The 22889-nt window shown below is 45.6% G+C and overlaps 1 protein-coding gene across 1 annotated transcript; it reads left to right on the forward strand.

Annotated features, from left to right (window-relative positions):
- Positions 1-1957: 1957 nt before the first annotated feature.
- ywhaba (tyrosine 3-monooxygenase/tryptophan 5-monooxygenase activation protein, beta polypeptide a) lies at positions 1958-21681 on the forward strand. The gene is made up of 7 exons (XM_020655076.3): positions 1958-2096; positions 11178-11337; positions 12627-12767; positions 14929-15052; positions 17091-17254; positions 17510-17605; positions 18663-21681. The coding sequence occupies exons 2-7, from the start codon at positions 11185-11187 to the stop codon at positions 18717-18719; spliced, it is 735 nt and encodes a 244-aa protein (XP_020510732.1). The 5' UTR covers positions 1958-2096; positions 11178-11184; the 3' UTR covers positions 18720-21681.
- The last annotated feature ends 1208 nt before the right edge of the window (positions 21682-22889 follow it).

Consider the following 22889-nt stretch of genomic DNA (forward strand, 5'->3'; position numbering starts at 1 on the left):
GCACCAGACGAGCAGTTTCAGCATCAAGTATAGCTTGATTATTTTTTTTTTTGGTTTGCAAAATGTCTTCAATCCTAGATCTACAGAAGTTACTTCGTTATACTGTTATTATTATTATTTTTTAAGAGTTATTTTTTTGCCTTTATGTTAGAGACAGGACAGTGGAGAGAATCAGAAATCATTCTTGTACAACCAACCACCAAGCCACCGGTGTCTCCTTTACTCATGGATGGAAAATATGAATGTTTGAAGCCTGAGTGAGTGATCGCAAGTTAGACAGTGTGCACAAGGTTTTGCCAAAATTTTTAGTGACAAAAGAAAAGTATTTAAAAAGTGAATTTAAAACTAAAAGTACAAACAAAAAGTATTTACGAAATTTACACACAAAAAAAGCTACCAACAGCCTTGTCAAAACAGCCAGAATAGTTGATTTTAACTGAAGTCCCACCTCTGATTAGGAAATAGCCAATCATAGATTTGGTATTGTGGAGTGGCACCTTGGGTGGCCAGTCAGATTTTAAGGGGGGGCCCATGCCACCCCTCTGGACACGCCCCTGCATCCATCACACTGGTGCAGAGGTCAAACTCGACAGCTTCATTAACTTATAGTGTTTACTAGTTTTTTAGCCCCACATACACCCAAGTGGCTATAGTGCGTGTGCCCCATGTATAGAGGCTGAGGTGGTCTGGGTTTGAATCCGACCTTCGTCTGTCCCCTCACTCTCTCTCCCTAATTTCCGACTCAATCCAGACTGACACCAAATGACTTACTGCAGTTATTTCTAAAGTCCGAACCGCCTATTATGATTATGTATCATGTTGTTTTATCTCTGTTGAGTTGTTTTCTTTATCCTAGATTTACGTTCCTATTATTTCAGGAGGATCAGACTTTACCTGTCAGAGCATGTGGCACTGATCCTGGTGCAGGCTCTTGTGATATCATTTACTATTGCAACTCCTTACTGTCAGGTCTTCCTACATGCACTATCAAACCCCTGCACATGATGACAGATGATGACAAACAGCACATGTCACTCAGCTGTTCATCTCCCTCCACTGGCTCCCAGTCACTGCTCCCATCAAATTCTACAGACATGTGTAGTCTATTATATTCTTAAAATGCTAAATAAATAAAATGTGTATTATTATCATTTAACACAGGAATGCTGGATTAAAACATGGGGAGCTCAAAATAATCGGTTTACACTACGGCCTATTGTCCCGGGAACAGAAGCCGGACTCTGAAGTAAGATGGAGCTCCCCTTCTCGCGTGTTTGTCTGCGATATTGCAAGCGTTGCAAAGTCAGCATAGCGTCGATGGACGAGTCATGGCTGTGATGTTTGTATCTGCTTTTATCCCTGCGTATATTTTTGTCCTAACACTTTTTTTGCATGTCATGCTGTTTTTACATTTGTCTTTGTTTTATTGCTTTAATTATGTTTGATTGTACAGAACTTTTGTTGTTTTTTTTAAATTTGCTTTATAAATAAATTCTGATCTGATTATTTGATAAAGTCCCTTTTCAATCTGCAGAAGATGTGTGTTACATCATGCATTGTAAAGGCAGCATAACGGCCCAGCTGATGGAGTTGTGTGCTTCAGGGTTTGCAGTGGTTGTGTGTGTGTGTGTGTGTGTGTGTGTGTGTGTGTGTGTGTGTGTGTGTGTGTAGGTGGAGAGTGGTAGGAGAAACGGAGCTGCTTGTTATAAAGTATTCATCGTTGTATAAAATCAGTGTAACCCACACAGAGCTGTGTCAGCTGACACGATGGTGAACTGCAGATACGACGGGCAAAGGCAAGCAGCAGCAGCAGCGGCCTTGTGGAGACAGTTGCCGTGGAGACCGGGCGAACGTCATCCTGTAAGCGGTTGCCATGGTCCTCCTGACGTCAAAGCCCCTCGAAAGATGCTCAGGAAACCCCCTGGCGCGGTCGCCTTGGATACTGGCGGGGGGAGGGGTGGGGTTTAGAGGAAGCGGAAGTGTCAGAGCAGGCGGAAGTGGTACTGCCCTGAATACCCTGAGCAGCGAGCGGAGGACGGCTTGACAAACTCCCATCGTTCAGAGAATAAAATCGGGATCCCTAGCACGCTCTAAATGTGAGTTCACCTACAAATCACTCGATTGTCGTGTTATATATAACAGGGTGCTGTTAGTCTGTGTCGGGGGAGCGGCGGCGGCCCCCCCCCTCCCTCGTTCCCTGCCTTCTGCCGCGGAAGGTGCCTATTGTGGTTAGGGGCTGGGTGGCGAGGGTTTAGGCCGAGGCTTGTGGCCGAAACGGTGAAAAATAAACCCCGCGAAAACACCTGGCCCAGTGGTCACCTGTTTTCAGCGTACGTGTGTGCTCTTTGTACCGTCGACTGTGCTACATATCGGGGATTTTTGAAGGCCCAGACTCCGGTCGATGCCATGCGTGTTGCGCGGTGATCGTGTAGGGGAGGAGGAGGAGGAGGAGGGGGGGGGGCAGCAGCAGCAGCAGCCGAGTTTGGGCCATTTTGACAGCTTAGCTTTTAGGCCGAGAGCGGAGACACATTCAGGTCTAGATTAGTAACTTATACCTGTGACACATTAGATACAATCAGGCGTGTGTCGAGCTGCTGCTGCTCTGGATTTAAATGTTGTATTTGGATGATTTATCGGCTTCTGAATGGCGTCGTCTCGCTCCGTCATGGCGGAGGCTAACGCACACCCTCTCCCCATTTCCCGGGAGTTCCCCCCCCCCTCTCTCTCTCTGGAGTGATTCGCATTTTTAAACACATTTTCTCTCGGTTTTAAAAAAATGACCTGTTATCAAACTGAACCGGTGTTGTGTTTATTAATTTTGACTGTGTCTCGTGACCACGGTCTCTGTTTCAACGCCGTTCACGTTCAACTGGGTCAGCTAGGCTAACGGTGGATGCTGCGTTCAAGTGCTGTCGGGATGCTTGGGAGTTCTCCATATCAGAACGTCGTTTTTTTTTTTCTCGACTTTCTCGAGAAATATTTCAGTGCCGCAATAAAAAAAATTACATTTCATTGTTCTGAAACAACATTTATACATCTGCGTTGACAGCAAACTGAGTCGTGCGATCTTAAATGATATTACCCATATTTCAATACAAAACGTGTTTTATTTTTATTTTTTTAATCCTCACTTAAATTAGCCTTTTATGCAATATAATCGTCCACTCGCTTGTGAGGTAGGGTACCAAAAAATCCATACCCCCCCTGACTTCAGAGCGCAATCACGTCAATTTCCTTAGGGGAGGAGGAGGGGGAAGTCATATTTCCTGTTTTTCTAACGCCACATGAATGCAGCGTAAAGCCAGCGGCGGTTTCAGTTAGCATGCTAGGCTAACGGTTGAAGCAGCGGCCGCTAATCTATCTCTCCATCTTAAAATTCCGCAGGGGAATGCGACAAGGAGGGCGTAGCTGCTGGCAGGCCGACCCGCCAGCATGACCCGTTTATTATTGGCCGGAGGGAGTGTTTTTTGTTTTTTTTTAAGCAGTCGTGTCAAAAAAAATGGTTGCTGGAGCGATGTGTGTTTTTTTTAAAAGTCGTTTCGGTGCATCTTGTTCTGCTGTGTGCACCATTTTTCTTTTTTTTGTGTCGCTGCGCATTAGCATGTCCCTGATAGTCGGCTACAGGGCTGCTAATGTTGGGATGGCTGCAGCTGACTGTACAGGCCCGGTTGGATCAGGACTACAGGGGGGGCAACTGTAACACATTTCCACAATATACTTCACATCTCAGTTTAGTTTAAAAACACTCCAAATACACATCTTTTAATACAGGAAATACACATTTGTGTGCTAATAAATGAAGGCATTTCTATATTTGCAAGAATTAATATTCGCCTTTTTAAGTTAATAAAAGCAACCTTAATTTAATCACATTCATCCTGATTTACATGGAGACTCTGAAGTCCCAAAAAGTTTTGCACATGGAATAATCTTCTAATTTATAGATGTTGTGCAGTGTGCACAAAGCATGTGCAGAGTAAGTGTCCTCACTCCTCACACTTCCTCTTAACGAGTTGTGTTTTACAATTCGCCCCAGTCTTCGCTGTGATGGTGAAATGGGTTTTTTTGGGGGGGGGGGGGGGCCTTGTAACCGATTCCAGCGGAGTGTAACGATTGCTAAACGCTGACTGCAGGATGTTAAAATTCCTGACAAAAACAAAAACTCTGCGAGAACGGTCACATTTAGGTAAATAATCACCGTGTTTTTAACACGCTAAAACTGTTCATGTATTTTCCTATCACTGGATATATTTGGTACAATTTGTTAATATTAATTGCTGGAAGACGTATCAACCCAAGAGCTTCAAATAATCAGAAGATGAGGAAAAAGACAAAGGCCTCAACTTCAAAATAAAGTGTTTTTAGAGCCTTTCTAATACTAATTTTTGATGGGAAATTCACAAATATGGTGACCGTTAGTGCTTTGAAGAAATTATGTATTCTTGACTTGGACTGGGCACCAATTTTGCACCAATATGACTCAGCAAAATATTTTCAAAAAGCTGCTTACTTACACAAACAACTTGGTACAAAGAATATTTGAATTGTCAAACATTTTCATGAAACGTTAGTATGAATGGACCACCGCCTGCTCTCGTGTAACGCTCTGCTGCAGACGGTGCCGAGAGTCTGTAACTTCATCAGAGTGCATTAAAGTAGATACATGTGATGACCGAATTTCAATATCAGCCTTTTTTGCGACAAATGTTTTCACATGGGTGCAAAAAGGAAAATACAAACCCCAATAAAGAAATAATTTAAAGGTCCACTACTGCCGATTATGTTGCCCTGACAACGACCGGAATCTTAAAGCTGATGCCTAAAACAAAACAAAATCTCGTCATTTTGTCAGGACTTCGGGTGTTCATTAAACAGTGCGTCCAGTTTGTTCTGAACATTATGTAACCGTAGAAACGCAACCCTACGTTACTTATTGTTGCAGTTTGCTAGGTGCGAATCATATAATGTATGATGTCGCTTACATGTCCCTCACATACCCCAGATAAAGAACAGGCCATCAGGGTGCTCGTTCTTTAACAAAAAATCGTTTTTAGCCCAGATTATAATTTAGTATGTCATCACTTTGGGTAGATGAACGTGTGCAATTTAAGTATTTATGAAAGCAGTCTGTATTTATTTCCTATCATTGATTTATTAGTGATATTATAAAACCTAAGATGTGATTAAAAGTGGATCCTCGTTCTCCCAGAACAAGGATTAATCTAACCTCATAGTGATGCTGATATCGTGGATGTGGCCAATTTAAAAACTTTACATCCCTTACATCAAGTCTTTAATAAGTGGGCAGGGATAATGGACGAAATGGATGTCTGGATTTTTAATGACCACACACACACACTAATGGTATGACAATGTTGTTTTTAGGTAAACGAGCAGAACTGCACTTCATATCCGCAGATAATTGATTTCATGATCCAGTCGGTCGTTGAATCAGCACTGGAAATGTGCCATTGTTCAGAGGCTAATGATCACGCTGCAGACCACAGGAAGTGGATAAGAGCTACAGCTGGGTCAAACTGAATCACTCATTTTTCTTTTCGTTGTCTTTTCATCATGTGAGGCGTACGCTGACACGCGCAGCCTATTATACATGAGTATCATAGTTGGAATAGAAAGTATTTGACACGTGGCTTAATACAAATGTTTGCAGCAGAGATGCAATTGGGAAAATCAGGGTCGATGTTTCAAATAACTATTTAGCCAATACCGATGTATGTTTAGTGATTTGTTTTGGGTGTCAGACTCAATACCGATGTTGGATTTTTGGGTCCGATATTGATATTAGGGAGAGCAAAAATCCGATACTGATATGTCAGGCGATATCATTCTTAGATATAGATATACACATGTGTTGTGTTGATTCCTCAGTTATCAAACACGAGTGATAAAGATAAATAACGAAGACAAGATGTTTACTCAGCTGAAAAGTAACTGAGCATGTACGTGCATCACCGTTTGACACTCTCCCGAGTGATGATGCTTGTTTCAATCCATATAGCGCCCTCTGCTGGTGACAGAGAACTGCTAGTGTAATACAATGAAACTCAAATTAAATGCTATTTGACTTGTGAATAAGTCTTGTAACATCAGCGCATATCTGCTATCAAATTTGCTGATACTGATAGTCACTGGATAAGCTAATATCGGCTGATATTATCAGCTGACTGGTTAATCGGTCGAGCTCTAAAAAAAACACACAAAAAAACAGTTCAATGGATGAATTCCTCTGCCCGATCAAAAAACTTGTCTCTGAATCAGTAGTTGGTAAAATAGATGTCAGCATTCGATTGGTTTGGCACAAAATCCCCATGAAAAGTGGAAAACGCTCATCAAGGTAGGATAGCTGCAGTTGTTCTACTCTCCACCGCACAGGACTTGCAGCTTATGGTTGACCTTGAAAAGCAACTCAAGTTTCCGGCACACATCGCAGTAACATCATTGTGACCAGATAATCATCATTTTTGTCAGAGGCCTCAAGACGGCTTGTCCTGATAGACTTCACGTTGCCCTGAGAAGACCATGTTGAGGAGGCTTATGAAGGGAAGCTGGCCAAATACCAAGGACTTCGGAAGGATAGTAGAGAACACACTGCTGTCAGTCGAAGAAGGCTGCAGAGGATTTGACGGGTCGCTCTCTTTACAGAGTCTGCACCCTGCTGGGCATGAGAGAGTTGCTTAGGACAACAGCCATTAGGACTGAGGCAGCAGAGAAAGCCTCCAGGTGGCTATGGATGAAAAGGGGGGGGGGGAGAGATTTGTAGCCTAATGCTGCTGGGACGCAAGTTTGGACTTGATCAACCCCTGCTGGGTCGCCTGGGCCGGGTTGTATGATTCAGTGAGAACCAAAATCAACCAATGAACTCTGGGAACGTCCCTGATAATGCATGATTAAAAGATTCATGAAATTGTTCACCAGTATTACACATTATAAGTCACTGTCGTTAACATCAGTAACATCGCTCTGTACCCGAGTACTCAAGTGTGTTCATAGTCCGATACAGCAGGGGGCAGTATGCACATAAGTTTGTTTGCAAAGCCACCAAAAAACAGGAAGACGAGGCAACCGTGGCAACCACTCGCAGATTGAGTTATTTTTGAAACGCTAACAACGACCCTCTACCGTGCAGCGCAGAGGATGAAACTGGTCCGTTCTGTGTGGACATGACGGTTTTCGAAGCAACAGGAGCCATTTAGATTGATGTCATATAGCGGTCCACTTCCTTGTTTGGGCACGGTGCCGTTCACATCTCCCGCAGACCGTACTCGAGTACACATGAATCCTGCCTATGACCACCTCTTTAAGCAGACTTTGGGGTCAAGTGTGCCAGGATCCAGGCCCGGGTCCCCCGTATGAAACCACCCTAAATGTTGTGTTTCTGATGAAGTAATATTACTTGCTGTAGAGCGCTAGTCAGGGAGATCACACAGACGGCTTACAGCAGCTTTGATGAGGAAGGTGTTGGACGACAAGACGTAGCAACTGTTGACGCTTGCTGTGCTTGGAGCAACTTCCCGCATCTAAAAAAATATATATAAACGCTGTGAAGAATCATTAACTCCGGGTATATGAAGTGGACAGTTATGACCATTGATGTACGAGCACTGCACATCAGCATGTAGCCTGGAAGTGGAACGCCATGCTGTGTGTAAGAGTGGAGACGTGAAGACATGGAAGAAATAAAATGAAATTCAAAGAGCAAAATCAGCTTTTTTTAGAGAACAGATTGTTTTCTCCCTCAGCAAGAAGGAGTTGAACAAAATGCCAAATCCACACAGGAATGGCTTAAAACAAACAACAAAGTCCCGGAGTGGTTTATTATAACTCAGGCCAATCACAAGTTTTGTGGCAGGATATGAATTGTGCTGTTTACCCACAGTCCCCATGAAACATTACAGAGACTGAGCAGTTTTATAAGGAAGTAAAAACATCGAATAGACTTATGGGGATTGTATGAGATTTTTAAGTATGGATTTAATAAATAGTGTTTGAAGCACTTGCCCAAAAAGGCAATCAAAACCTCTCATTAAGTGCTGCAGCACCTGATAACTGGGTACTGCAGTCCAGATTCTAAACATTATAGAGAGCTGTCTCCCTTCACCCCCTCCTCTCTAGAGTCGATGCTTACGCAGGTTGCCATGTGGTGGACACTGAAGCTTCAGTGTTTAGCCAGCTCTGCATCGGTCTGTAAACCTTTCTGCGTTCTAACTTCTCTACATTTTTCAAAAGCATCTCCAATATTGATCCTAGTTTGAGCACGTTTCTGCTCGTGGAGCTTATTAGAAACATGCAGAGGCTTTTTAGGTCGGGTACAATCACTTCTATCTGAACCAGTTCTCTTGCCCGCTTCCATCGCTGCAACACCTGTTGGTTTGACCTGATAACTGCTCTCATATCTGGCGAACTGAGGGGCGTCCAAAACGGCCATGTGGGGGTGTCTTAAAACCGCCTACCTTCTCTGGTCCAAACAAATCCAGAGCATTCAGGACCAGAATCTGAAGTTAGAAGGAGGACATACTGGCTGCTGCATTGTTGTCAGAGAAGCCAGCACTTTAACATAGCTTCATCATGTTTCCTTAATGTCTGATCATATAGTAAGCTCACTTTATCATTTCTCACTGATTGGACCTTCAAGGATCTTCCTCCTCAGTCCCAGCGTGAACACTGAACCCATTAGTGTTTGAGTGCCCTTTGTATCTCAACGGGGAAGATATCGTTGTCGCTAACGTGCAGATGTGAGAGTAAAGCTGGAGTGTGTTAACATATCTTCTCGTGTTATTGTCTGTCTTGTGTTTAGCTGTTTAAAATCCAGAAATAAGAAAATTTCAAATCTTTCGTATTAATGAGATCTGCAGCTGCAGTTGCTTCCGGTCCACTGTGCAGCTCTTAAAGCGTGTTGCGTCGATGTAGTGGGGAGATGGAGGCGAGGCTGTGGCCTACTTAGACCTACAGATTCATCTGGAGAGCAGGAAGCCCTCTGGGATGAAGCCACTTTGCTGGAATTAAAAGGATTTGTATCAAGTGTTGTGTGCGGCTTTCACTCTGAGCTTTGCTGGTATATTTTATATTTTTCATGTTATTCAATCAGTGGCTACTTTCATTAGCATGACGGCGCTTTAGTTTAACTCATGCTGGGGTTAAATTAATGGGACCGTTAGGCCCTGCTTAGACCGTGCTGTGGACTATTTCTCCTGAGGCGTTCATGCTGTTACAGTCCTTTGCATTAATGAAAGGGTTTCACTTTTACTGGTCACTTGGAGGCCATGACAGAACGACAAGATTCAGTTTTGCTTTAAAGAAGCAGAGTTAGGCCCCGTGTCCACCTAGCATTTTGTCTTTCTCGCCAGCCTCCTTTTTCAATTGTTTTCAATGAGAAGAGCATACGGTTGCCTGGAGAAAAAATACAGCGCCCAACGCCTTTTTCAAGCACTCCGCCCTTTTTTGTGTGGCCGCTCTGAGCGCTGAAGTTGAAAATCCTTCAACTTTTCAGAAATGCGCTGTTCATTTCTGCGGCTCTCTTTTCCAAATGTTTGATATTTCCCGTAGTTTTGTCTCCTACTCATCATGTGTTGTACCCACATCCTCCTCGCTGCGTGTCTGATCGGGAAATAAACGATCTCAAATATAAAACATGCAGTAAAAAGTAACACAGCAGTGTCGGTCATACAGCAGCCGTCGTCAACAAACTGTTGTCATAGAGACGGGACAAATGTGCAGCGTACAAACATTTCATGCAAGCTCTTCCGAGCACAGCCATAAAACACGTCCAGTCTGACACGGGCCCTGAAATGTAAGGTGGCAGTTTTAAGCTTCCCCCCATGTGAAAACAACATTTGCTGCAAAAAAGAATCTGATTTTGAAATTCGGTCATCACATTTATCTACTTTAATCCACTCTGATATATTTACAGACTCTCAGCACCGTCTGCAGCAGAGCATCACATGTGAGCAGGCGCTGGTCCATCCATACTAGTGTTTGATGAAAATGTTTACCGTAAAATCCGGTGTATAAGAAGCACTTGTAATACCTATTTTTTCATCTTAAAAGTTGGCTGCGTCTTATATGCCGGTGCAACCAATATACCAGTATAAAATACAGAAACATGTGTCGTCATTACAGTAAGACAGATTAAACTTTTATTTGTCTTTAAGAGACCTTCAAAACAGGATGCGTCTTATATACCGGATTTTATGGTAATAGTTAAAAGATTTATTTTTGGGCTTTTTGTGTCTTTATTGTAGAGATAGGATCGTGGATAGAGTCGGAAATCAGGGAAAGAAGTCATTTAGGGATACCTTTCCGATAGAAAAGGACAGCTGTCATTAAAAGTAACACATGAACACCAAGATTCCTTCTTGGAATCTTGTGTCGGCGTGTCCCCACCCCCCAACGCTGTAAACCTAGGGGAAACACTGGTGAAGTTGTTTGTGTAAGTAAACAGCTTTTAACCACCTGTACTCGTCACCTACCGAGTGAAGACCGAGTCTGAACTCCAAGATATCTGCAGCGACATGCAGAGAGCGACAGTGAGGGGAGGGAGGGAGGAGGTGTTTGAAGAAGAGGGAGAGAGTGCACAAGCAGGGTGGCAGGAGGATGACGGGTATAAAGAGGGAGAAGTGGAGGAAAAGAGAGCCAATGTAACGTCATATTGGTGCACAATCCAAGTCAAAAGAATGTCATCATATTAGTGGATTTCACCTCTAAAATCAAGTGTTGGTCCCAGAACTTCATATCGGTCTTCTTCTATGATTTAAATAAAAGGTTCTTGTTTCACTCCAGCTCAAACATTTAGTTTTCCTGCAGCCACATCGGTCGAAAAATGTATTTTCTCGACGAAACACTCAAATTCTCGGGGCTCTGCAGGAGACCTTGGGGTGTTTAAAATGTTGGGCTTTCAGATTTTAAAAATTGACGCTCCACACTTGTCATATCACCCTCTATGGTGTTTGTATTTTCCTGTTAAATGTCTCTCTGCACCATGACGCACTTCAATCAGGGGCCATGCGTCTACCTGCAGGTCTTTCCTGTCCTCGTTCCCGCCTCTCTTGTGTCTTTGCCTGTCCCCCCCCCCCCCCACCCCCGGGTGGTAAACGGCGAGCCTCAGTGTTCAGGTACAAACACTTACTCTGTTTTTCTGTCCCTTGTTCTTCTCTCTGCAGCCTAAAAATGGATAAGAACGATCTGGTGCAGAAAGCCAAGCTGGCAGAGCAGGCCGAACGCTACGACGACATGGCCGGCGCCATGAAGTCTGTGACGGAGCAGGGGGGCGAGCTGAGCAACGAGGAGCGCAACCTGCTGTCTGTCGCCTACAAGAACGTGGTACGTCCTCCGTATCGATGTGGAAATGTTTGATTGTTGTTCCACCTACAGATTCTCTGAGTGAATCTCTGCAGCCAGCTCGTTAGTTACATTTGATCCACAGACGCCGCTTTTTGTGCTGGCTGCGCCCGTTTTCAATACAAAACCAATGCAGCGTTTTCAGCGCCCTGAGCGCTCAGCTGTTTTTTGTTGCTGCGCTCTCAGTGGAAAACAGTTCAACTTTTAGATCAGCTCCACGCTCGTCACTTCTCCCTCACTGACCAATCAAAGTCAAGATTGGGCGGGACTTACAACATCAGGTGGAGGAGACGCTAGTCTGCCTCGTCTTTTGGAGGGGAAAGCTTCAGATGTCGAGCTGCTGCTGACGTCAGGACACGACTCCTTCACATCGTCTTGATGTTTTCTTCACACTTAAAACACTCCTAACCAGGAGCGCGGTGGCCCTGTGGTTAGTGCACAGCCCATGTACGGAGGCCTCAGTCCTCAAAGCCTGTATGTCATTCCCAACTCTATCTACTGTCCAGCTCTACAATAAAGGCAGAAAAAGCCCCTAAATAAATCTTGAACAAAAAGGAAAAAAACACACCAAACCAATGTTACAGAGGAACGCTGGAGTTAGAGTTCATAACCTAGCAACAATGAGCGCAAGAAGCCCTTATGCCATTTAACTGTTGTTCACCTGCAACAACTTAAAACTTGAGACGTAGATTCTGAGAAAGTGAAAATAATATTAAACTTAATCACTGAGGAGGCAGAAGTTCAGCATCATTTCTCGGTTAAATGTTAAAAGTCAGAGAAGAATTGTCTTTGAGTTGTTTTGACTGGATGAATAAATGAAGCGAGCAGCTGAGGACATTGAGGAAAGTGTTCAGGGGAATAAAGAACGACTGGATTCAACAGAAGTTTGTTAATCAGTCGGTCAGAGCCGTCGCGGCTCGTTGTCAAAACTAAACGTCTCTAAAGGAAGGGATGACCCTCGACTGCTCCCCGGACAATTCTGTGGCTCCCCCCTCCCGTTACGTAGCAGAATGTCCCAAAATATTTTTTTTATTTTTCATGAATATTTTGAAGTATAAAAGTGTAAATGATGTAGGAGTAGCCTGAGGTTATCCAGCGCTGATGTTCTGTCGTACACGTTGCGACCCGAGCAGCTGGCCCGCTCGACTCTGCATGTTTATTTTTGGATGAAAATGATTTGATGATAATGTTGTCCCTCTGCTATGTGAATCCAGTCATGAATAGAAGACAGCGTCAGTGTTTTTGGTTGACCTTGTTGTTGTGTCCATCAGGTGGGGGCTCGCCGTTCATCCTGGCGCGTCATCTCCAGCATCGAGCAGAAGACGGAGGGTAACGAGAAGAAACAGCAGATGGCCCGCGACTACCGCGTGAAGATCGAGTCTGAACTCCAAGAAATCTGCAACGACGTGCTGGTACGGAGAGGGACGGGAGGAGGTGTTAAGAGAAGAGTGAACAAGCAGGGTGGGAGGAGGAGGACAGAAGGAATAAAGAGATTCAAAGTTTGATCCAAAGGCAACTGGACTGGTTAAAGATTTTAAACCAGATTTTTTACTTTGGATCAAGCTTTGAATTTACCATGACCTGGATGACTGAGAACTTGCACAGACATAGAGGGTGAGAGAGAGAGAGAGAGAGAGGAGGAGTTATTCACTCACACGGTGTTTCTGTTTAGAGTCGTCAAACGAAGCGTTAATCTTCTCAGTTTATTATCATTCTGCCCGATCCAGTATCTCTGCTTTGTGTTTGGTGTTTACCTGCTGCAGAGATCAGAGGACGCTCGACTGGAAAGATAAAGTGTGTGTAGTATGTAAAAACACATGGGCTCTGAAAACATGTTCCAGTCTGATGCTCCTACATTGCGTTCTTCAGAATTATGTCCCGCCACCTCCGGCCCGAGCAAGCGTTCAGTCCGTGACAATAACTGCATTAGGTGTGTTTGCGTGGGTGGGTTGCTGCAGGTGCAACGATGACAGGTTGAAATATGATCCTGGAAATCCAGTTCAGTTCCACATCACCAGGTTTTAGGTTCAGCTCCATGATAACAGGATCTCAATTAAAGATCTTGATTAAAACATGTAGGTAACAATGATGAACAACCGTCCGTCACAAAGCCTTCTTTCTGTCATGACTCAGAGACACATTTTCAGGATTGACTGGATTTATGATTTATTTATGTGAAACATGTTGCACATTCTTAGTGTAAGTCATCCAGTCGCTCTTTATTATTATGAACGTCATGCCGCCCCTGAAGCCCAGATGAAAACTGATTTTGCTGCATTTTTCAAAAAACGGGATTCTGCAGAGAATTTGATCCCTGAAAGAAACCGGCTTGATTTGAGGTTAGGATTCCTTTTATTGCTTGTCATTCACCATTTACTAAACAAGCCACAACTTTTCTGAGTTCTATCTCAGTCGGACACATCTGAGGTTTAAAGATGCTCCAGTGAAAGTGTGAACGTCTCTCTGCAGCCTCCAGCTGTCCTGAGGCTGTAGGCACACCCTCAACGTTTCCAGGTCCTGACTCTGAGAGCAACAAAAAAAAAAAAAACTCAAGGTCAAAAGCAGACTCCAATTTTTGAGCGCCTGAGCAGACTGCTAATAATATCTTCAAGGTCAGACTGTGGTGCTGAAGGAATGAAGGGGAGGAGAGGACGGGTGGAGGTGCGCTCTCCTTAAAGAAAGTGTTCGTGCAGAAACCGGCACCGTAAAGACGAGGCTCACTGATGAGTCTGATGAAGCACTTTCTCTCTCCCAGCATCAATCAGACATTTTTCCAGTGAGAGAGAGAGAGAGAGAAAGAGAGTTTTAGAAGTTAAGTGATCTTGTACGCCTTCCTCCTCTCTGACTGTAAGGGATTACGTTCAGCAGTGCATGCGTAATAAAAGCTTTTGTATGACGTGTAAATCCAGATTTTTCTATACCCGTTTAAAGGGATACTTCACCGGTCGAAACATGAATCTGTATTGACATTGGGTCATATATGTAGTAGAAATGTGAAATCAATTTTGAAGTTGGAGCCTTCTTGGCCGAGAAAAGGCAGAAAGTGTCTTTTTGGCTTATGTGGATGAAAGACACCAAATCCCAGAATGCACATCACCGCAGGCCACTCCCACGAAGGTCTGCTACAGACATATTTGGCCAAAACGCAAGTCCGGCCTGTCGGCTGCAGCCATCTCGCAGCTATTATCGAGCTTTCTCCATAGAGCCTGTTAGCATAGCTTCCAAGCAATATGGCGGACGTTAAGTTTCGATTCTGGGAGTGAGTTCCCACCCACTGATCTGTGATTGGTCTGTAGCTTCAGTAGTCGAACATATGAAGAACTAGCGTTTTGTAGTTTCACCCCACTAACCGCAACAGCTTCCAATGACGCAAAATGCCGATTTTAGCGTCACTGGAAGCTCCAGACTTAAAAATACAAAGATTTCCCATCTCGGGAAAATGAGGGCGGGATGCACGACCATTCAAAAATACTACCAGGTTTCTAATGATACAAAGCTTAATGCAAATGGGTGAAGTATCCCTTTTAACAGTTCTTCATTAACCCCTTCTTCTCACTTCTTCGTCTTTTGCAGAGCCTGCTCGATAAATTCCTCATTGCCAACGCATCTCAGGCGGAGAGCAAGGTGTTCTACCTCAAAATGAAAGGAGACTACTTCAGATACCTGTCAGAGGTCGCCTCTGGGGACAGAAAGAAGGGTGAGTGTAACTTCAGATCCTCAGTCCATGTTCGAGCGTCCCTGCAGGACTCTGGACCTCTGTGGGATTTATAGTGTCGTTAATGCATGACTGCGAGGCAGACTGGTGTTTGTCGAAGCGGGGCTTGAACCCAGTTAACGACTCCTGACTCCGTGTGTCAGTAGCTCATCAGAGCGGCGACATTGTTCAGTTTGTGTTTGCTTTTGAGCTCAACACTCCTTTCATTCAACGGAACGTGTTGGACATTTATGACCTGACGACGTTACAAGAAAACTTTACTGCTATGATGTCAGAGCTGCTCCTCTGAAACTCGCATAAAAACCCCTCAAGCTCCAATGTCCAACAGCGCCCCTGTGACGTCTCGCCTATAAGTGCCATGGAGGCGGAACCCGGGGCGGAGTGATCCCAAATCTGCACCACCTTCAGAGGTTTTGCAGGGGTGAAAAGGGATCAGCTGAGTCAGTGCTGACACGTCTCCGCTGTGATTTAACACGATGCAACAAGGCAGTATGGAGTAATTGTTCATATTTATTTTGTGCTCAATAGAATAATCTCAGCATGACTCGGGCTGTACATTTCTGAATTTACAGTTGTACTCCCCAAACTGTTGGGCTGAGTCACCTGAGCCGTCCCTGCTCAGAAACACTTTAAAGGGTACATATTATAAAAACTTCTTCAGTGTTTTTGAACATATATTTGGGTAACCTGAGTGTCTACTGACCCACAAAATGTGAAATAAACCCATTCAGTCCTTTTGTTTGTGGTCTGCATAAGTCTTATAACACAGAGAAAAATGCTCCGTTTCTAATGTGCTCTCCTTGTGATGTCACAGTGGGATTCTGGTTAAAAAAAATAAAATCCCCTCCCCTCCCCTGGTATTTCCACACATGGACTTCACCCCCAGCCTAGAACAAAACTTTTTCACAGGTCTGCCATTTTTATTCTCGCTAGTGAAGGGGTGATGTCTACCAGGAAAACTAGGGGAGCTCATTGCATTTAAAGAGACACACACACCAAACCGGAGCGTGTCACACTGCTGGTTTCCCACCTGCTCGACTCTGACAGGTGACCGGCTAGTCCCACAAGTAGAGCTGTTTTTGTGCCGATCTCACACTCGCACGTACAAAAGCTGTTTCATGCCGCAGAGCGACACACACACACACACACACACACACACACGCACATTCTAGCACAACAAGCTAACAAGTCAGCGGTGCCAACATTCAGGAGGAGAAACACAGAACGTTTCTCTGCACACGCTCCCTCCTCTGCACGTGGCGCCTCTGAGTGTCAGGGCTGACCGCATGTGTGCACGCTCCAGCTGTCTCTCTTTAACTCTCTCACTCTCACTCTCTCTCTCCCTCTATCTCTGCCTCTCTCTCTCTTGCTCGCTCTCACTCTCTCTCCCTCTCACTCTCTCGATCTCACTCTCTCGATCTCACTCTCTCACTCTCTCTCTCTCTCTCTCGCTCTCTCTAACTCTCTCGCTCTCTCTCTCTCTCTCGCTCTCTCTAACTCTCTTGCTCTCTCTCTCTCACTCTCTTGCTCTCGCTCTCTCTCTTGCTCTCTCTTGCTCTCTCTCTCCCTCTCTCTCTCTTGGTCTCACTCTCTTTCTGTTTGAGCGCGTTATTAAAAAGTTTGACTTGATGTCAGACGTTTTCTCTTTGCAGGAAAAGTTAAATATGAATAATTAGAAACCGTTCACCGAGGCAGACGGGTCAGAGTCTGTGAGGAATCATTTCTTCACGAGGCAGAGAGAGAAGAGGGGGGGGAAGCAGGAAACGTCACTGTTTCTGAACACCCGACCTCCAGATGAGAGACGACCACTGACCACAGCCGCCCCGATCTAGAACTCCTGCCTCTTTTAAACACCTCCTGACTCTTCCTATATATGAGCGCTTTCTGCAGGTCACAGTGAAGCGCCTCCTCTCTTGGAGAATGTCTTTGTTCAAAGTCTGTCGGTGTAAAATGTTCGTTCTGGGTCTCTCGGGTCAGAAACGTATCAAAGTGACGTCTCGTTGTTGTGTTTTTGTTGCAGACACGGTGGAGAACTCTCAGCAGGCCTACCAGCAAGCCTTCGAAATCAGCAAGAAGGACATGCAGCCCACACACCCCATCCGGCTGGGCCTGGCTCTTAACTTCTCCGTCTTCTACTACGAAATCCTCAACTCACCCGAGCAGGCCTGCTCTCTGGCCAAGCAGGTGAGTGTCTCTGTGCGGCTGGTTCAGCAGCATGCTGTTCCTCAACGGTCAAAGATTCTTATGTGAACGCAGACAACACCTGATGAATCTCAGTCACAAATATTTAATCAGAAAACACCTGAAAGAGCTCATCCGTGTAAGAAGACGTTTCCATGACGAGAACATTCTCTTAATGTCTCTCTCTCTCTCTCTCTCCCTCTCTCTTTCTCTCTCTTTCTCTCTCTCTCTCTCTCTCTCTCTCTCTCTCTCCTGCAGGCTTTCGACGAGGCGATCGCCGAGCTCGACACCTTGAACGAGGACTCGTACAAAGACAGCACGCTGATCATGCAGCTACTAAGGGACAACCTGACTGTGAGTATCAAACGCTAACGCCATCACTCATCCACAAAAGTTTTTAAAAGTTTTCAAATTCGAGGAGTCGAGCGGACGATTTCAACACTTCCTGCACCGACACGTGTACCGTTAAAATAAACGCTGAAATGTCCACACACCGCCATGCACGGCGCTGTTTGCTGCCACTTAAGTCGATGCTCCTTCCACAGCAAGCGCCGCAGTCCGTCTCTAGAGCGTGCCAACAGCAAGCATGCGTCAAGCTGGACAGAATAGAACGACCCAGACAGGAAGTCAGAGAAAGAAAAGTGTCCAGTGATTTTCAAAATAAAACACAAGAACAGACTCCTGATCGTTTATTCCACCACTTTATCAACATGGCGTCAAAACAGGAGCAATCGACATGTGGTCTGCACGGTGGTTAGCTCTTTATTCCTGCGTGATCTTGTAGCTCTCGTGTGATCTTGTGAGCCCGTGTGTACGGCTGCTCATGGACCAGAAACTGAAATGTGTAAATGGCGGGTCAGGAAGCGTAAATATGAAAGGCTTGATCCTTTCATTTTTAAGGGAAACTTGTCCCACATACTCATCGACCGTGCCTGAACTTCAAGGCTAACTCGTCCATCCTGCGGTGAGAAAGTGGGACACTGACGAGGAAACTAGAGAGAGAGAGGGGGGAGGGTGAAGAGGAAGTGACTTCTTTAAAACAAGGGGAACTGGAACAGAACCGTGTTTTGTTGGATTTTATCCTTCAGGTCTGAACACTAAAACACAGATCAGTAAACACTGCGTTAGCTTCACACATATCCATGTTAAGACGCCGGTTTCCCAACACTCTTCCAGCGGTTTCCTGTTGCTGCAAATGAGGTGAAGACGCCATATCTGCGATGCCATGTTGGCAGCGGTCCCGTGTTTCTCAGATTGTGAACTGCTGCAGTTTGAGAACCAGGACCAGGTCCATGTGGTCACACTCGGGGAGATGAAGCGTGCACGGCGCTCGCTCGTCCTCGCTAACATAAAAAATCAGATGAATGAAGTGGTGACGATGACTGATGACGTGTTTCTCTTCTCTCCGCAGCTGTGGACATCAGAAAACCAGGGAGACGAGGGCGAGACCGGCGACGGGGAGAACTAGAGCGCACTTCACTGTTAACCCATCCCCACTCTCTTCCTCCTCCTCCTCCTCCTCCTCCTCTGAGCTCTCGTCCTCTTTCTTCTCTTCTTCCTCTCTTCATACACATTTAAAAAAAAAAAAAAACAGCCCGTTCATTCCCTCGTCCCACTTTTTCAAAAACCCGGCCTCCCGACTTCCCTTCTGTATAACCAACAGCATGAATAGACCCCGCCCCCCTCCACCACCAACAACAGATATATACGTTAAATTTAAAAGAAAAAACGAGAAAGTACTACTCCATGACCCCTCCTCCTCCTCCTCCTCCTCCTCTTCCTCCTCATCCTCTTCATCATCACTCCACGGCCGGCCGCGCCGACTCAAACCAGCGGCCGGTCTCGTCTTCTAGCACGCAGGGAGGGGTTTAAATCCCCAACCACGGAATAATAAACGTCTTTTAGAGCCCTCTTTTTACCCCCCCCCCCCCCCCCCCCATTTAATCTTCCTCCTCCTTTCCTTCCTAACACCTCAGTATGTCCCCCCTTCCTCCCCTCCCCTCTTTAGCGAGTTAATGCATTGATATAGATGTACCCCCCTCCCCCCTCCCCCCCCTCCCCCCCCTCCTCCTCCTCTTTTGGCTTCTCTTAGTGTACCGGCACACCCGGCTGGTTTTATTCCACTTTAAACAAAGACAACAAAAAGGTTATTAAACTGTCCGTTTATTTTCAACAAACACTGTGATGCTTAGTTTGTCCTCCACATCGACACCCATCTTCTTCTTCCAGCTGGGAGGGGGAGGGGGAGGGGGGGGGGGTGTTTGAGCAGCAGGGGGTCATTCTGCTGACGGGTTATACAGAAGGGGGGCTCGCACAGGGCTGTATTGTGACACTGACTCATTAAAAAGACAAACACAAACTCTCCTGGAGTTTCATTTACCGGCTTTTTTTTTTTTTTTTTTTTTTCATTTCTTCAACATGAATCTGGAGAAACCATTTTTAAAAAACATTCCATCTCATGTGTGGGAAGATTTTACACGCTCACGACTAACGGGACCCGCCTGCTTCCTCGGATCCACCACACCCGGCCCACTCCCCCCCCACCCCCCCACCGACGCGTACGTTCAACCTCCCTCTCTTCGATCGCTTTCTCTTTTTTCTTTGTGTGTGTGTAACCGATTAAACTTCTCTACCCCCCCCCCCCCCCCCCCCCCCCTCCTCCTGGTTTTTGAAAAATGTAAAATTGTAAAACATTTTTAGAGCTTAACTGTAAATCTGTCTTTTGGAGAAAAAAAAAACACAAAACGTGAACGGTTTGTCGATGTTGTCCGTTAACAGCCGCTTGCAAAGGAAACCTTGAAGCCGTTACAGTCAGCTGCTGGTTCTACGTGTGCCGTTTGTTTTGGTACTTTAACCCCGCCCCCTCTCTCTCTCCTCTCTCGCCCTTCTCCTGCTTCCTGTACTGACACATTTGGAGCCGACAGAAATGCACGTCATCTTTTATGCTCATGTTAAGAAGAAAGCATCCAGTCGGGCCTTCTCTGCCCAGCCACGCTTAAACTTCCTGCTTCCTCGTCGAACGCCGCAGAGCCCGGCTGTCGGAGACGATACCGATCTCGGAGATCGCATTCGGCCTCTTCCTCCGCCCCGCCCTCACTGCCTTGTTTACACCACGTGCCGCCGAATTGTGCAACAGCCACAAAACAGCGAGGAGATGTAAACGCCGGATAGACGGTTAAATTGACAGCTTTCTCCTTGCTGAGCTCCATCAGATAACTAAGTGACGCCTCCTCGGCTCGGGTTGTTTCATCTCGTCACTCAAGCGTCACTTTCCACACGTCGTGTAAGCGTTTGTCCCAAAGGCGAGCTTTGAGTTCAGATGGTCACGTAGATGAAGACGTGAGAAATGTCTACCTGTCTTTGTGTGGAGTTTGAGGGGGCGTGTCTTCTTCCTTTAGCCGAGTCGCTCTGCGGTTCAAAACGGGGGAAGCAACAAGTTTAAGCTGCGCCCTTTGAGTCATTTAAAAAAAAAAAAAGGCAACGTGCGTTCAAAGGAGCCAAATCTCCCGGCAGCCAATCATCTGTCTGGAAGATGGAACCCGGAGTTCACGGCTAAGAGTTCATGAACAGACGCACGCCACGAGTTGACCTTTCACATCAAAGACGTTCGATCGGGCGGTGAACATTTGAACGCCACCAATCCGGCTTCACGTTCGTAGTCCTTTAAGATTGACTGGCTTTGAGTCCCGTCAACCAATCAGACGAGTTTTCCTCCCCCACTTCCCTCCTCTCAGTGTCACAGTGACCTCGTCATGAACCATCTCGACATTCCACTCCGTTGGTGTCGAAACTAGAACGCCACGACGTCTCGATGTTTGATTTTTCTTTCCGCTGGGGACGAATGTTTTCACGCACTGAAGCTCGAAAAGGTTAAAAAGACGAGTTCCTCCCCGCCGCTCTCTCTCTCTCTCTCCCTTTTCTCGTTAGGCCGTTCCCTCCCCCCTCCCCCTCTTCTTCTTCTACGCTTTGTAAGGAATAAAACTGATCCCATGCAGTAGTGAATGTGGCACCGAGCCTGTCTGTATATCTGGTATCTCAAATCATTTTGTTTTTACTGACCAGTATTCTGCTTAAAAATAAAAAGACAAAAAAAAAAAAACAACCCAAAAAAAAAAAAAACAACAAAGTTTGCTTCTGTGACGGTTTTATTGCTTAGCGCGCACGTGGTTGTGAAAACGTAGACTTAGCTTAAGGACGCCAATAAAAAAAACAGAAAATGACAACAAAAAAAAACACCCCCCTTTCGACACCTCCCCCCTTCCCCTCCCCTGCCCCTCCCTCCCTGGTTATTGACGTAATACTAGATTTGTGTATGTCTTTTAAAAAAAAACAAAAAAAAAAACCCGACTCTAGTTTCACCCTACATGTTATAAACAGGACAAAATGTAAAAGACGATTTAAAGTGAAATAAAGGTTTTATCAGTTCCGAACTCGCCCCGCTCTCTTTTCTTTACCCACCTCAGTCTCCTCATAGCGCATGCTCCACTCACAGCCCACTCTACTGGTTTGAGGTGCATGCTGGGAAAGATCGGAAGAGGGGAAAGCGTGCAAAAAAAAAAAAAAAAAAACGGGGGAGAGGGATGTTTGGGGACGACAGGTTTGTGTAGCGACCTCTGAAGCATGAAATGAAAACACACAACTTGATGACATAAAGGCTGCAGCGTTCCCGCCGTTATGATCTTCAAACACGGCGAGATGCAAGAGCGTGCGCAGAAGAAGTGAGGGACGCTGCAGCGCCGTGGGAGACCGCTGTTCTTCAGCCGTGTAGTCCGGGTTCTTAAAGTGTGCCGTCTCCTTCCTGATGGTAGGGGGACAAATGCAGAAGGTCCTGGGGGGGGTTGACCGATGGACCTCGCCTCCCGCTGCAGGCGGTCAGCACAGACCAGCTCCCACAACCTGTGTGCTCATCGGTGGTTAGCGGGACGATGAACCCCACCCTCCCCCCCGTGTGCAAACATGCAAAGAGTTCTTACATAGGAGACAGGCTTCAGTTTTCTGTGGTCAGTTTCATATCAGGGATTTACAGAGCTAGCTGCTTAGCGCCCTCTACAGAATCATCCTGGGATTACTCTGACACACATTTACCTCATGAAACTCTGCCCACTTTCAGTTTGGACATCCAGCAGGACTTTCAAATTTCCTGATATTCTCAGACTGAGCATCATGTGTGAACACAAACAGCTGAATGTTTCTCTCTTCACCCGGAGTTTCTCCTCCAGCCTCCTCGTATTTATTCTGCAGAAAGTCAGAGTGAGCTGATGTGATCAGAATTCACCTGGAGTGAGTGGGGGGGTGGTGACGTTTATTCCCTGTGATCGCTGCATGACCATAGACTGTCTGCACACCACCTCTACCATCTCCGTGTTCTAATGAACTTGCTGCATTATGTTTCCTGTTCTCCAGTTTATGTTCTTCTCCACTCTTTAGTTCAGATTGAGATTCTGTTCAACTACACGTAGCATTGATAGAAAGGACACATATTCTCATTATAGCACTGAGTAGAGGACACTGCTCCGTCCAAAGATCCCACATCGCTCATTATATCACGTCTTACCTCAGGAGACCCCCCCCCGCTCCAGTCCGACAGGGAAAGTCTCCTGCTGTGAGGTGCATGTGTGAACAAACAGGAGAATATGAG

This window comes from Labrus bergylta, chromosome 5, assembly GCF_963930695.1.
Source record: "Labrus bergylta chromosome 5, fLabBer1.1, whole genome shotgun sequence".
Classification (NCBI taxonomy): Eukaryota; Metazoa; Chordata; class Actinopteri; order Labriformes; family Labridae; genus Labrus; species Labrus bergylta.